The following is a 12,146-nucleotide window of genomic DNA, read 5'->3' on the forward strand; positions in this document are numbered from 1 at the left end:
GACGAGCATAACGAACATAGGATGACCTTCCGAATAGCATGAGTCAAGAGTCCTGCGTGAAATGACTGGTGTGCGCGTGAATTATAACTGGGATACAAGACATTCCTCCTAATTTCGATACCGACTACCGGGCTCGCGTTCCTCTCCATGTTCAGTCGGTGGATAAGCGTTACTATCTCGCAAGGCCGCCAGACCACCTCCATCGGCGATCTGTCCTTCAATATCTAGGCCGGTAGTAGAACACAATTGTGACCGTTCTTCCCCAAGATCCGGACGACCTGGAATACCGGTTGCTGATGATGCTAGCAGGTTTGGGTCTATTGACATCCGTTCAGACGGGGCGTGTCCGCGGTAATAGCTCTTTCGGCCTCGCTTGGTATAATCAAAGACAGTGAAGCTGTCGCGAGGTAGCCGTCAATAATAGCTATGGGAACGTGAAAATCAAGCACGATCGCTTCGCTTACTGTTCCTCCATCAATCGCATCTCCTTACTGAGGTTGTCGAGATTGGCGTTAGGATTGCGTTTCCGGGCTTTGAGAGGATTCTCTTCCAACAACAACTCTTCCAGCTCATGAGTGGCGTCAAAGTTCGCTTTCTTCGACTAGAATGGGCCGAACGCATAGCAATGTCAGTAAACGATCATGCGGGGTTTCGATGTGACGGGGCCGACTTGCGTCCGGTTCGAATGGCGGTACCGCTGCCTTGTTTCCTACGACCTCCCAATCGAGGCCGGCAAACCACGGCTGCGCTTTTAGGTTAGCGAGAGCGCTTCCGTCGGCCCGGTACCCTAGCCTTTTGTTGGGGTCTCGCTCGAGAAGCTTTGTGGGAGAGGTTCAGCTTCAGGTCCGAGTCTGATCTGTCTTCCCCCTTCGACTTACACTGCGCACAACTTGCATGCCTTCAGGAGATATTCGTGTCGAAGCGTCCGCCGGCCAGCTCAGCGGTTCTCTCAGGATGGCCTCTGTCAGATTCGTATTTGTTCTGCCCCGGAATGGCCTCTTGCCAAACATCAACTCGTATCTGACGTTGAAAAAACGGTGATAGGTCAGAGAGTCGGGCAACCCAACGCATTCAAACCAAGACCTACGCGCAAACACCGAGAGACCACCAGTCGACAGGAGCCGAATATCCTTTCTTTGTTAGAACCTCAGGCGCTGGGGAAGAAATCGATGCGGAAAAGGTCAGCGAATCGGTACCTATAGTCCTCGCTTCATTTGTACATACCCATATAGGCCAGGCTTCCGGCCACCCCCGTCAGTAGTCTCCTATCGGAAAAGTGTACGGCGATATTGAAATCCGTCAGGTGTACGTGACCCCTCTCGTCAAGGAGGATGTTATCGGGCTTGAGGTCCCTGTGGATCAAAAGGGCAGGACGTCAGCCGTCTGTCAAGCCGGGGAAGAACACGTGCTTGCGAGACCCACCGATGGACGATTTTCTTGCTATGGAGATAATCGATGGCCAATGCGATTTCACTTATATAGAAACGGACCACTTCTTCCGACAACAGCCCTTGTCGTTCGAGGTGGACTGACGGAACGCCACTTCAAGTCAGCTTCGGTCTGCGGCTGAGCGAGCTACGTGCAAGGCAAACGACGTACATCTCAGATCTCCTCCCAACATCAGATCCAGCACAAAGAAGCAATTCTCGTCGTCTTGAAAGGCGTATCTCAGGTTGACGACAAACGGGTGATCGATCTGCGTCCATGCATGTCGTGAGCCTTGTAAGCATGTTGAAGCAAGAGATCTGAAGCTTGGCGTACCTCTTCTAACAATCTCCGCTCTTGCACGATATTGGCGACTGCCTTCATCTTGACACATTTTTGCTTGTTGATGTATTTGAGTGCATATAGCGTCTTGGATTGTTTGTGTTGGACGACGCGAACCTGAACGACGGATCAAGAGTCAACACAACACCATTGGCGATCCTACGGATCATGCTATGAGACCTACCTTTCCGAATGCACCCTTCCCAACGCTCCGCAAGAGAAAGAAATGAAAGAGGTTGACTTCACCGTCAAAGTCGATGGCCTGCAGAGACATAGAAACTCCGCATCAGCCGCTGTATACGGTACGATCGTGATCGGACCAGGATCATACCTCTGGCCGGCAGCAGGCAGCACCCATAGCGACCCGCAGCAATCAATTCGGGACCGCCCGAAAACTTGCGTTGATGATAGATCGAGTAGTCGAGGGTGCGCAAGCTGGTTGCATGCCAGCCGACGTGTTCAAGCAAGCAAGCTTAAGCTTGTGTCTGTCCTTTTCCGAGCGATTGTGGGTCGTTGAGAGGTCGAATCAAGGAACGTGTGGCCGGAGTAGCGAGGATGTCTTCATGAATTGCGCAAAAAGGATGTTGAAAGGTTCGAGAGTCGATAAAAAGGTATCGGTTTAGACAGCGGTCTTGAAGAAACACATTGTTCCGGCCAGGAGCGATCAAGGTGCAGGCTCGGTGGTCGTCCTGGATCACGAGGCGATGCGAGTCGAAGCTCTATCGCAATTGACTGAATCAGCTGGTTGACCTCCGTAAGCGGACAGCGGTGAACTAAAAGTCGGTATCGTGCAAATGTCGTTGGACGCAAGTACAATCAACACGCTGTGATGGGGGAAGACAGACAGAGCTGATGGATCAGATAGATCGCCCTCGGCCTCGCACCTCCCTCGCGCTCTCGCCGCGTGGCCCGGTCACCCCGACCCACCCACGCAGCACAAACTCTCTTTTGTTCCTCGTCTAGTGAATGGGCGGCGAACAGTCGCCCCCACGGCATGACAAGTAGCAAGTAGATCACAGATCACAAACAACTCTGATATCATGTATATAGCCTCTGTCCATGCATGTACAGTTCCATGTATTCTGCGTGGACGCATTTCACGTTCCTAGCAACTTCGTGAGGTCGACACCCGAATCAGCGAGACGCTCCTCGGCGCCGTCCAACTCGCCGAGGACGTCCTCCAAGCTCGAGCACAGTTCCTCGGGACCGACCACATCTTTACACTATTGAAACAAACACGAGGATCAGCGACGATGAATCTCACAATGAGTCTCGGATCGCTCGCTCACTAGGAAAAGTAGCCTGCCCACGACCCAGCCTCGCATCGCCCCATCGGTTGGATCCGACTCATAACCACCCGACCGGAAGGTCAGCTCCGTGATGATCATGGGGAAAGCTAAAGACAAGGTGGGTCCTAGTTGAGCTCGTAACATAGCGGACCCCGCTGTCCCGGTTACAACGTTGAATGATGAGCGAGGGAACGGTACCAGAGCGACGTATATCGATGCTCACCGGACTCGGCCTCATCTGTGTGCTCCTCGCTATCCTCGGAGTCCTTCGACCAGAGGTCGACCAACCACGCCAAGATCCTCCATCCACCCGCTTCGATCTCGTATTCATCCTTAGACTTGGAAGAAGTCGGTGTGAGGACGAGCCCCCAGACCGACCCTCCGAACGGCTCAACACGTTCCGTCATGAACGCCTTGGCCCCCTCGAATACGGATCTCGGATCCACATCATAGTCGAGCAATTCCGATATACGTTGACCAGAAGGTATGGCGTCTGCCAAAGACGAAGCGTGGTTCACGTTCAGGCTGATCCTAGCTAGGGTGTAGATCGCCTCGGTCACCAGAGGTTCCGGTCTTCCTGATCGGGTGTCGTGTATGTCGGCAGCCAAGAGGTATTTAGCATGTCGCTCAAAGATGATGAAGAAGAGGACGTGTATGTGTTTGCTATTGATCCAGAGAAGATTTCAATGCCGGATCAGTTCCCGAAAGTATCGCCGAGTTGCCGTGAGTGCTACTGACGTGATCGGGCGGAACCCTTTGTCCAGGAACTGTGAGATTCCCCTGACTCCAGCTAGGACTGCGCAGAGATCACCAAGGGTCAGCGTGGAGATTATTATGGTAAGCTGGTGTATGGTTCACTTACGATCTCGCTCATCGAAACGGACGTCGATGAACTGGTGCCAATCCTGGGGGAACAGCGAGTCTTCGGGCATCATCGAGGTTGAAAGCCAGGTCGGTCGGGAACGCTATGTGATCTTGTTGGAACGGTCGAGATTGGACATGACCGTTCCTGCATTTGGCGATGGCGCGATGGTGCTGTTTTTCTTGTCTGTCGTCTGTCCCTAACCTTCTTCTTGGTGGACGATAATGAACTGATCGAACTGATGCGATGTTGATGAGCAGGACGAAGGGAGACACCTTCTATTCGATCACGTGATCGACCCCACTTCGATCGAACGAACCCCGTCCCTTCGTCCCCTCTTCGGCGTTGCCCGAGTCGCGGTTTGCCCGAGGTCCGAGAAGTCTTGCCTGCTTGTAGGTGGCATCACTCGCATGCATATTATTATTGCAAGCACGAATGTCACGACGAGACATCCAGAGGGTCTACACGTTGGGACAATGCCATCATATTCACACTCAGATTGCTCGTATTGACGATGTGTCTGTTGATCGGAAACAGATCATCACAAGAGTCGCCCGGTGAAAGTGTGCGGACAAACGTCGGGCAAATGGGCGACAATGACCGGCGAAATCGTGTTCACATCACACACATGATCTCGACCCTCTTCGGGGGTCATCTTCCATCTTGACAGCTATATAAGGGGGCAAGTATCACAGTACATACACACTCACTGACAGCTGATCAGGCGAACACCTTGTGATCAAGTCGTATCACACATCAAAAGCCTCGATCGACTCTGCTCCCATACCACAGAACAACCCACGAAATGGAGACCACGACTCCCATATCCGCCAACTGGTCTTATACCCAGCTCACACCTACCAGGGTACCGGACGGTGCCAAGCCGAGTACGGTCGCTCAACAGGAAAAGGAATGGCACTCGGTGCACAAGTTTCCTACTGGGGTTCACGTCGAGTTGATGCAGAGGAAAGAGATTCCTGATCACTGCAAGGGCTTGAACGAGTGGGACATCCAGGTGAGATCATCTCGAGAAGTTTGCGGTATGCGAGTCCTGATCGACTGTAATTTCGGATCTGCAGTGGATCGGAGAGTCCGACTGGCGCTTCAAGACAACGTTTGAGATCACGGAAGAGCAGAGCAAGCAAGACAATGTCGATATCGTATTCGAAGGTCTCGACACGTTCTGTCATGTCGAAATCGTGCGTATCCCGTTCTCATTTCCGGATTCGGCGTTGAACGAGAACTAACCAGCATTGTACAACTACAGGACGGCAAAGAGGTACTTTACGCTTCGAACATGTTCCAGACCTACCGTATCCCCGTCAAAGAGTTCGGCAAGGGAGAACACAGCCTGACGCTCACCTTCCCTTCGGCTTGGTACGAAGCCAAGAGGATCGAGGCCGCGGAGATGGAGAAGAACTTGCCTGAGAACAAGGATCCCTTGACGGGCGAACAGAAGAAGCTCTCGTTCTGGAACGGAAACTCTTCCAGGCTATACGTGCGAAAGGCGCAATATGGCTGGGGTTGGGATTGGGGTCCAGTGGTCATGACGGTCGGACCTTGGAGTGAGTGATCTCGCTCATTCACAGCTGCACCGGGGAGGGAGGTCACTGATATGAACGCGCACAGAGCCCATCTACATCCATGCCTACACTGCCAAGATCACAGGTAACCGTATCGATACCATCCTCGACTCTTCACACAAGACCGCCAAACTGCGTTCCAAGGTCCAGGTTTCTCACGCCTTGAAAGACTCGAGCGTCACCTTGACTCTGTCGGATACTTCCGGCAAATCTATCAAGACCCAAACGATAAAGCTGAACGATAATGGCGAGGCTGAGGTCGAGTGGGATTTTACTGTCGGTGAAGACGTCCAGCTCTGGTGGCCCGTTGGACAAGGCAAACAGCCGCTCTACAATGTCTCTGCGGAATTGATACTTCAGGTATGTCAGCAAGAACAGGCTGTATCGCTTTCAAGATGATTGAAGCTTTCGCTTTTTATTGCAGGACGGAACGTCGATCTCCAAGAGAGAAGACAGGATCGGTTTCAGGACGATCAAGGTCGTCCAGGAGAGTCTCATCGACGCTCCTGGAAGCAGCTTCCTTTTCGAGGTCAACGGTCGAAGGGTGTTCTGTGGAGGTGAGTCCCGTGACTCACGTTCAACCACATAGTCGCATGCTGAACCGAACCCACAATCTAGGATCCAACTGGATCCCAGCGGACAACCATCTCACCGAATGTACGGAGGAACGATACCGCGCGTGGCTGCAGCTCATGGTAGACGGCAACCAGAACATGGTCCGGGTCTGGGGAGGCGGAGTGTACGAGTTTGACTACTTTTACGACATTTGCGACGAACTCGGTCTGCTGGTCTGGCAGGATTTCATGTTCGGCTGTGGGCAGTATCCCGCCAACAAGCAGTTCTTGGAGTCAGTGCAGGTCGAAGCGGAGCAGGCTGTTCAAGCTTTGCGAAACCACGCGAGTCTTGCGATCTTCGTAAGTGGTCTGGCGATAATTTCGATATTGTCGATTCGCAAGTATTGAACAAAACAAATTGGTCATTCCAGGCTGGTAACAACGAAGACTATCAATTGCTCGAGTCGATCGGCGTCGTTGTCGATTATGACGACAAGACGTCAGACTTTACCAAGACCAACTTCCCTGCGTGAGCACGAGCGCAGCCTGATTTACCTCACATGGGCAACATGCTGATCCTCCAAATCGCAGTCGTCACATTTACGAGAAGCTCTTGCCAGACGTGGTCAGCTCTCTCTGCGAGACCTATTATCACCCGTCTAGCCCGTTCGGTGGCCAAACCAGTGGCGACAAGACGGTCGGAGACCTCCACCAGTGGAGTGAGCAGACATCCCGTGAAGAACAAGGTCATTTGCGTTCCGGCTGACGGAATAATTTCCCTTTCATCGCAGATGTCTGGCACGGCTCGCAAGAACCTTGGCACAACTGGGACATTCTCGCCGGTCGTTTCGTCTCAGAATTCGGTATGGAAGGATACCCGGACATCAGGACTGTCGATTACTGGTTAGACGGCAATGAGAAGGAGCGCTTCCCTCAGTCACGAACCAACTGCTCGCACAACAAGGCTGTTAGTATTTGCTCCAGTCGTCAGTTTGACGAGCCTCGCTAACGACGTGGTTAACCCTGTTTGTAAATTTGATAGGATGGTTTCGAGCGCCGGTAAGCCAGATGTCATCGCCCACAGTCTGTTATAACGCTAACATGTTGATCCTTAGATTGGAGCTATATTTGATGGAGAACTTCCGTCATGCCTTTGACATGGAGAGTTATGTGTACTATACTCAGGTAATGCAAGCCGAAACATTGGCAGCCGCTTACAGGTAAGCCTCACCCGCGCGTGGCTGTGGCGATCGAGCTCATTTGAAGTCGACGAGCAGGCTCTGGCGACGAAACTGGAAGGGCAAGGGCAAGGAGTTGACTTCCGGAGCGCTTGTTTGGCAGAGTGAGTCGTGCCGGGACTTGAGGAAGCTCTACGAAACGATGTTAATATGCAATATTGCTTTACAGTCAATGACTGTTGGCCGACGACGAGTTGGGCCATCGTCGACTACTTTATGCGACCGAAACCAGCTTTCTTTGCCATCGCAAGGGAACTTCGGCCGTTCACGGTCGGCATGGCTCGAAAAGATGTCAAGACGTTGGACAACCCGAGTTCGGACGCGTACTTTAAGATCGAGCAAAGCGTACGTAGAGCCATGGCTCAACAAATCCCTTGCACATGACTCACCTGTCCGTACCGCAGCTCGAGATCTGGGGAAACAACTCGTCGGTCGAGGAGAAAAAGGCCACGCTCGAGGTCGTCTCTTTCGACCTGGAAGAAGGCAAGGTCGTCGATTCCAAGTCAACCGAGGTCGTGCTCGCGCCCAACGCATCCACAGAGTTCTTCAAGGGCACTGTCGCGGGACAGCCTACCAGAACGCTGGCTTCGCAATTGCCCAAGATTATCGTCGTAGGCGCGAGGTTGATCGATCAAGACGGAACGGTACTCGCTCGATACGGTAAGACAGAAACATAGGTGTCAACCACATGCTCTTGCTGATATATTGCCTCCACAGCAAACTGGCCTGAGCCCTGGAAGTACATTCAATTCCCTGAAGTCGGGTTGAACATCAAGACTGGCGACGATGGCGAGACCTTGACGCTGTCTTGTAAACGACCCATCAAGGGAGTCATCCTGGACGTCGAAGACCGCAGCACCGATGCCAAAGACGGTGAGGTAAAGTGGTCCGACCAGGCCATCGATATGATGCCAGGGGACGACCAAGTGGTCATCGCAAAGGGCCTGAAGGGCAGAAAGGTCAAGGCTAGGGTGAGCGAATCCTCTCAAACTCTCTTTGCCTAGATCGATGCTTATCCAAGAACTTGCAGTATCTCGGAGATGGTTCCGCATGAAGGATCGGTATTCATCAAAAAGTGTTGTAGGAAATAGGCGTTTGCGGAATGGCGGAGTGAAAGCATGATTGTTATCGATTTGAGCATTACAACTGGATACGGGACACAACAATTCACGCTCTCGGATAGTCTGTGTGATTTGCGTACACGATGGTTTTGGAACGATTAAATTCCATAGATCGCCAACTGCTTCATTTCTCCTAGGGTGGATTCTACCTGGGCGTCGAGTTGACCGTTCGCGTACTCGTCTCGGATGTTTTCGGCAAAGTAACTGTCATCGTTCCGTTTACGACTGATTAGTATATTAACCAAAGAGGAAAGAGTGTGCGTGTGCACCTACCGTTGGACGCCTGCGAGCTTCGAGTATCCTTCCTCTGCGAACTTCAGCTGACACCGCACCATGGCTTCGAAAGATGGGTCAAGGTAGGCTGACACGGGTAGAATCGTGTAAGCTGCAGCCATGCACGACATCATGATCCGCAGGAGAATAGAGACTCACGTATTCGCAGTTCTACCAGCTGAGGCAGCTCTTCGATAAGCTGACCGTTCAAGACTTCAAAGATCTCCTTGGCTTCGTCGTGCTCTTGTTGGGCCTGTCAAACGTTTCCTGATCAGTATTCAAGTGGTGACTGTCGGGTCAGAGCACATGAATCACCCTGGGCAGCTTGGCAGTATCTTCAGCCGGCTTGTCTACGAGCTTCCTGACTTTAGACCTTGACGCGTCATAATCCAGCATCTATTAGGAAACAAGGCGGCAAGATCAGCTTGATTTGGTGTAAGAAAATACGTTTCAGCCGGCTCACCTTCTTGTTCCTCTTGGCGATGGCATCGTTGATAGCAGGGTAGTAACTGCACAGTTTGCCAACGGGCTCGAGGACGGTTGCCCTGAAAGGAGCGTCGAGGTCCCGTCCGACGCTGTTGTCCAACTCGTCTACAGCGGACTTGTAGGCGTGTCCAGCCATGGCGCCCTGAGGAAGCAATATAATCAGCTGGCATTCGACCTGAAAGATTCCTGGAAGGATGATTACGTCGGACGTCCTGTCGGCGGTGTAGAACATTTCGAGGGTTTCGGCGATCCGGCTTTGCGATGCAGACATTGCTGCGGAAGCCCGATGTCAGCGACGGTCAAGAAGAAGACTAGCAGTCTTGCCGACTCACATCGCATAGCATCGAGATAAGCCTTGGCCTCCTTCTGCAGCTCGGTAGTCTCCCTCTCCATCCTATTCTCCCATATGTGATTCGCAGTGATCAGGTCGAGTCCCTTGAGACGCAGTCTTCCTGCTGCGCGCGACTTACGTCCTGTATCTACCTTCCTCTTCTGCAAACTCCCGGTCGACAGTCCGTTCGATCTGACCGGTCTTTTGCATGATCTGCGTCCCAGCTCGGGACGCTGCCTTCTTGAAACTGGTGTTTGTACCCGGACGAGCATTTCATGCGGGATGGTTGGGAAGGTTCGGATGAATTCGAAAGAGGTCAAGCGAATGAGAAATGCACCGCATTAGAAGAGACACAGGTAGCATATGGTCTAGGGAGTCAGCAGCAGATTCTTCATCTAGAAAATATCGTCAAGGAAAAAGCTCACCCTCCCCTATTAGGACATTAACGACGATCGATCAAAGGTGGCAGGTCAGCCATAAGACGACGATGAGCGCAGTCGAAGGCCTACTCACCAGGACATGATGAGAGCCGCAACTTGGTTGTTCGAACTTTAAGGTCAAGATGCGAGGCTCTACAACGTTACAGAAACCATTTAAAAGCCATAGCCAGAGGAGGGATCGAGTTATCGTTGCTATCCGGCTCGAGATGGACATCCCGCCGGGTGACGAATCCCCAGGCAGCATGTCCCGCTCGGATCCGAAAGAGGCAGTAGCAAGCGCGGCTGTGACAACCTTGCGCTTCTTCGTGGCAGAGGCCAACAAGATGCCGTGCGCTAGTGATCACCGATCCTCGGGCTTGGCAGACCACGGTGTCGTCATTTATACCGGATCTGCTGCTCGTCATGCTCGTCATCGCTCGCATCGTCATCATCGTCATATCGAGTCGCGAGTTGCCCTCATGCTGCCCCCTTCACCCTCTCGGCCTCTCGCTCCCGCAGTCTGCATGCTGCAACTCGGGTCTCTCGCTCTCTCGTCGTGTCTACCTCCATGCCTCATGCCTCAAAGCGGGAGAGAGATCGCGCCGTTCAAGATGGTATATATACCTCCCTGACATCCGTTATCTCGCATTATCGCATTTCGCCCCCCGTACCCGTCTCGAATTTGTCTTTCATCCTTACCAAACTTCCAACACTAGACCTCCCCCGCGAGAAAGCTTCCATCCCCCACACATACGCAAACAATCGACTTCGTCACCCATGTCGTCGATCCTCTTCAAACGCCCTACCATGCTGGCACTGGCCGGCGTCGTCACCCTGATGTCGCTCATCCCGACCGCCGAGGCCCAGTACCGTCGACCGTATGGTTACTACAATCGACGACGTGGTGGATGGTGAGTCTCTTCGGGCCCCGTTGTCCTTCTCGTTTCGGATCGCTGATCTCGCCCGCCGCTCTCGTTCTCGTCGGTGTCAAATCTGAAACAGGCGAAACATCTACCTCCTCGCCATCATCTTGCCCATCGTCTTCTTCGCCCTGATCCTGCTCTTCTGGATGTTCGTCTTCCGAAAGCTGCTCGCTCGTCGACGTCAACGACATGCCGAGGTCTTGCCTTCGCACACTTCGAGCACCATGTACCCTCAGACTGGGGAATACTCCAACCCGTACACCGGGGGCAATGCTGGGTACGACAACAACACGTATAACTACGGGCAACAGCAGACCACCCAGTACCCGCAACAAGCGCACGTATCTACCGGTCACCAGCAATACGCTCCTCCTCCCGGAAAGCCTCCTCAGGGATATTAGACGCGATGAGACGCGATGGAGGATAGGGGACGAGAGAGATGAAGTGAAAGATGGAAACGATTATAATAACGGTCTGAACGAGTTCCCAAGTCCGTATCGCCTGAGATTGTCATAAAACTGTATCCACAAGCGTGTACCATCGATATTATCCTGTAGCTGTAGTCATGCCTCATATACGTCAACATGCCTAAGCCTATAGGCCTAAAGATTCGACTTTCGCTGGGTTTAGGGCTCGCGGGTCGTGCCAATTGATAGAGGTACGGCGCCCATCTAAAAACTGGAGCGTGCTCTCAGTTCGACGGAAATAGCTGGAAAGGACTGCACTAAGCAGGGTACACAAGATGTTATTGGCTTACGGACGGCTATTGGCTCTCTTTGATGTTTCTTTGAAGGCAGCGAGACCAAGGTCTCTTCGAGCTCATCGTCCTTCTTCCTCTTCCTCTTCCAATGAGCGGTGATCTTGGATGGACCGGGCATTGGGGCTTTGACATGTACGTGTCTGTGCAGTTCGAGCTGATGTTTACAATGGGTGTGTTATCATACTAGCACATCTAGATGCGCCCGCCTGGATCTCGAGTTTGCGCTGCAGCGCATCGACACAACCTTCTATCTACTGTACTCCGTGCTCAAATCTGTTGTGATTCAAGCGGCCAGAGCGGCCTGGAGTCGAGCGTTCTCAGCTTTGAGACCCTTGTTCTCAGCCTTAAGGCAGCCTGTGTGATACAAATCGGTCGCTGTCTAACTAGTGTCACAAGGGTCGCATATTCTGGTTTGCCCGAGTTTGGCTGCCTTCCTAGCCCGTTTGGACGACTTCGGCAACGCACAACTACTTCTAATCTGATGCGTGGTGCCAGATGCGATGTCCTGGTCATGCCCGCGACCAAGATCGTATCGCCTAG

The 12,146-nt window shown here is 52.7% G+C and overlaps 5 protein-coding genes across 5 annotated transcripts; 2 read left to right on the forward strand and 3 right to left on the reverse strand.

The window, feature by feature from the left end:
- Window positions 1-41: 41 nt before the first annotated feature.
- Window positions 42-2,567, reverse strand: HD553DRAFT_315230 (putative camp-dependent protein kinase). Its single transcript, XM_046180461.1, has 11 exons — window positions 2,099-2,567; window positions 1,952-2,029; window positions 1,762-1,884; window positions 1,600-1,696; window positions 1,423-1,528; window positions 1,225-1,352; window positions 1,088-1,154; window positions 879-1,020; window positions 675-818; window positions 465-601; window positions 42-397 (listed from the first exon to the last, which is right to left on the reverse strand). The coding sequence occupies exons 1-11, from the start codon at window positions 2,123-2,125 to the stop codon at window positions 109-111; spliced, it is 1,338 nt and encodes a 445-aa protein (XP_046035026.1). The 5' UTR covers window positions 2,126-2,567; the 3' UTR covers window positions 42-108.
- Window positions 2,568-2,794: 227 nt separating this feature from the next.
- On the reverse strand, window positions 2,795-4,111 carry HD553DRAFT_315232 (uncharacterized protein). The gene is made up of 5 exons (XM_046180462.1): window positions 3,919-4,111; window positions 3,795-3,852; window positions 3,280-3,719; window positions 3,057-3,211; window positions 2,795-2,990 (listed from the first exon to the last, which is right to left on the reverse strand). The coding sequence occupies exons 1-5, from the start codon at window positions 3,989-3,991 to the stop codon at window positions 2,865-2,867; spliced, it is 852 nt and encodes a 283-aa protein (XP_046035027.1). The 5' UTR covers window positions 3,992-4,111; the 3' UTR covers window positions 2,795-2,864.
- Window positions 4,112-4,348: 237 nt separating this feature from the next.
- On the forward strand, window positions 4,349-8,416 carry HD553DRAFT_315234 (glycoside hydrolase family 2 protein). The gene is made up of 16 exons (XM_046180463.1): window positions 4,349-4,933; window positions 4,998-5,117; window positions 5,186-5,483; window positions 5,548-5,861; window positions 5,926-6,058; window positions 6,120-6,415; window positions 6,487-6,584; window positions 6,647-6,774; window positions 6,847-7,022; window positions 7,098-7,114; window positions 7,171-7,275; window positions 7,333-7,397; window positions 7,463-7,638; window positions 7,698-7,953; window positions 8,011-8,264; window positions 8,324-8,416. The coding sequence occupies exons 1-16, from the start codon at window positions 4,724-4,726 to the stop codon at window positions 8,345-8,347; spliced, it is 2,670 nt and encodes an 889-aa protein (XP_046035028.1). The 5' UTR covers window positions 4,349-4,723; the 3' UTR covers window positions 8,348-8,416.
- On the reverse strand, window positions 8,417-10,090 carry HD553DRAFT_315238 (uncharacterized protein). Its single transcript, XM_046180464.1, has 9 exons — window positions 10,018-10,090; window positions 9,644-9,751; window positions 9,506-9,567; window positions 9,376-9,446; window positions 9,151-9,315; window positions 9,003-9,083; window positions 8,847-8,940; window positions 8,688-8,775; window positions 8,417-8,618 (listed from the first exon to the last, which is right to left on the reverse strand). The coding sequence occupies exons 1-9, from the start codon at window positions 10,023-10,025 to the stop codon at window positions 8,513-8,515; spliced, it is 783 nt and encodes a 260-aa protein (XP_046035029.1). The 5' UTR covers window positions 10,026-10,090; the 3' UTR covers window positions 8,417-8,512.
- A 296-nt stretch (window positions 10,091-10,386) lies between these two features.
- On the forward strand, window positions 10,387-11,452 carry HD553DRAFT_351455 (uncharacterized protein). Its single transcript, XM_046183615.1, has 2 exons — window positions 10,387-10,834; window positions 10,926-11,452. Exons 1-2 carry the CDS (start codon window positions 10,701-10,703, stop codon window positions 11,245-11,247), a joined length of 456 nt encoding a protein of 151 aa, XP_046035030.1. The 5' UTR covers window positions 10,387-10,700; the 3' UTR covers window positions 11,248-11,452.
- Window positions 11,453-12,146: the final 694 nt, after the last annotated feature.

This window comes from Filobasidium floriforme, assembly GCF_021052385.1.
Source record: "Filobasidium floriforme strain CBS 6241 chromosome Unknown HD553scaffold_17, whole genome shotgun sequence".
Classification (NCBI taxonomy): domain Eukaryota; kingdom Fungi; phylum Basidiomycota; class Tremellomycetes; order Filobasidiales; family Filobasidiaceae; genus Filobasidium; species Filobasidium floriforme.

Coding starts and splice junctions, on each gene's coding strand:
- HD553DRAFT_315230 (XM_046180461.1), bottom strand. CDS start 2,125: ATGGGTGCTGCCTGCTGCCGGCCAGAG. Junction 819..878: donor GCATGCAAGTTGTGCGCAGT/GTAAGTCGAAGG, acceptor TCTCCCACAAAG/CTTCTCGAGCGAGACCCCAA. Junction 398..464: donor ATGCGATTGATGGAGGAACA/GTAAGCGAAGCG, acceptor ACCTCGCGACAG/CTTCACTGTCTTTGATTATA.
- HD553DRAFT_315232 (XM_046180462.1), bottom strand. CDS start 3,991: ATGATGCCCGAAGACTCGCTGTTCCCCCAGGATTGGCACCAGTTCATC. Junction 3,853..3,918: donor CCGTTTCGATGAGCGAGATC/GTAAGTGAACCA, acceptor ATCTCTGCGCAG/TCCTAGCTGGAGTCAGGGGA. Junction 2,991..3,056: donor TGGGCAGGCTACTTTTCCTA/GTGAGCGAGCGA, acceptor TTGTTTCAATAG/TGTAAAGATGTGGTCGGTCC.
- HD553DRAFT_315234 (XM_046180463.1), top strand. CDS start 4,724: ATGGAGACCACGACTCCCATATCCGCCAACTGGTCTTATACCCAGCTC. Junction 7,398..7,462: donor CGGAGCGCTTGTTTGGCAGA/GTGAGTCGTGCC, acceptor ATTGCTTTACAG/TCAATGACTGTTGGCCGACG. Junction 7,954..8,010: donor AACGGTACTCGCTCGATACG/GTAAGACAGAAA, acceptor TTGCCTCCACAG/CAAACTGGCCTGAGCCCTGG.
- HD553DRAFT_315238 (XM_046180464.1), bottom strand. Junction 9,084..9,150: donor TCGCCAAGAGGAACAAGAAG/GTGAGCCGGCTG, acceptor GTTTCCTAATAG/ATGCTGGATTATGACGCGTC. Junction 8,619..8,687: donor AAGCTCGCAGGCGTCCAACG/GTAGGTGCACAC, acceptor GAACGATGACAG/TTACTTTGCCGAAAACATCC.
- HD553DRAFT_351455 (XM_046183615.1), top strand. CDS start 10,701: ATGTCGTCGATCCTCTTCAAACGCCCTACCATGCTGGCACTGGCCGGC. Junction 10,835..10,925: donor AATCGACGACGTGGTGGATG/GTGAGTCTCTTC, acceptor AATCTGAAACAG/GCGAAACATCTACCTCCTCG.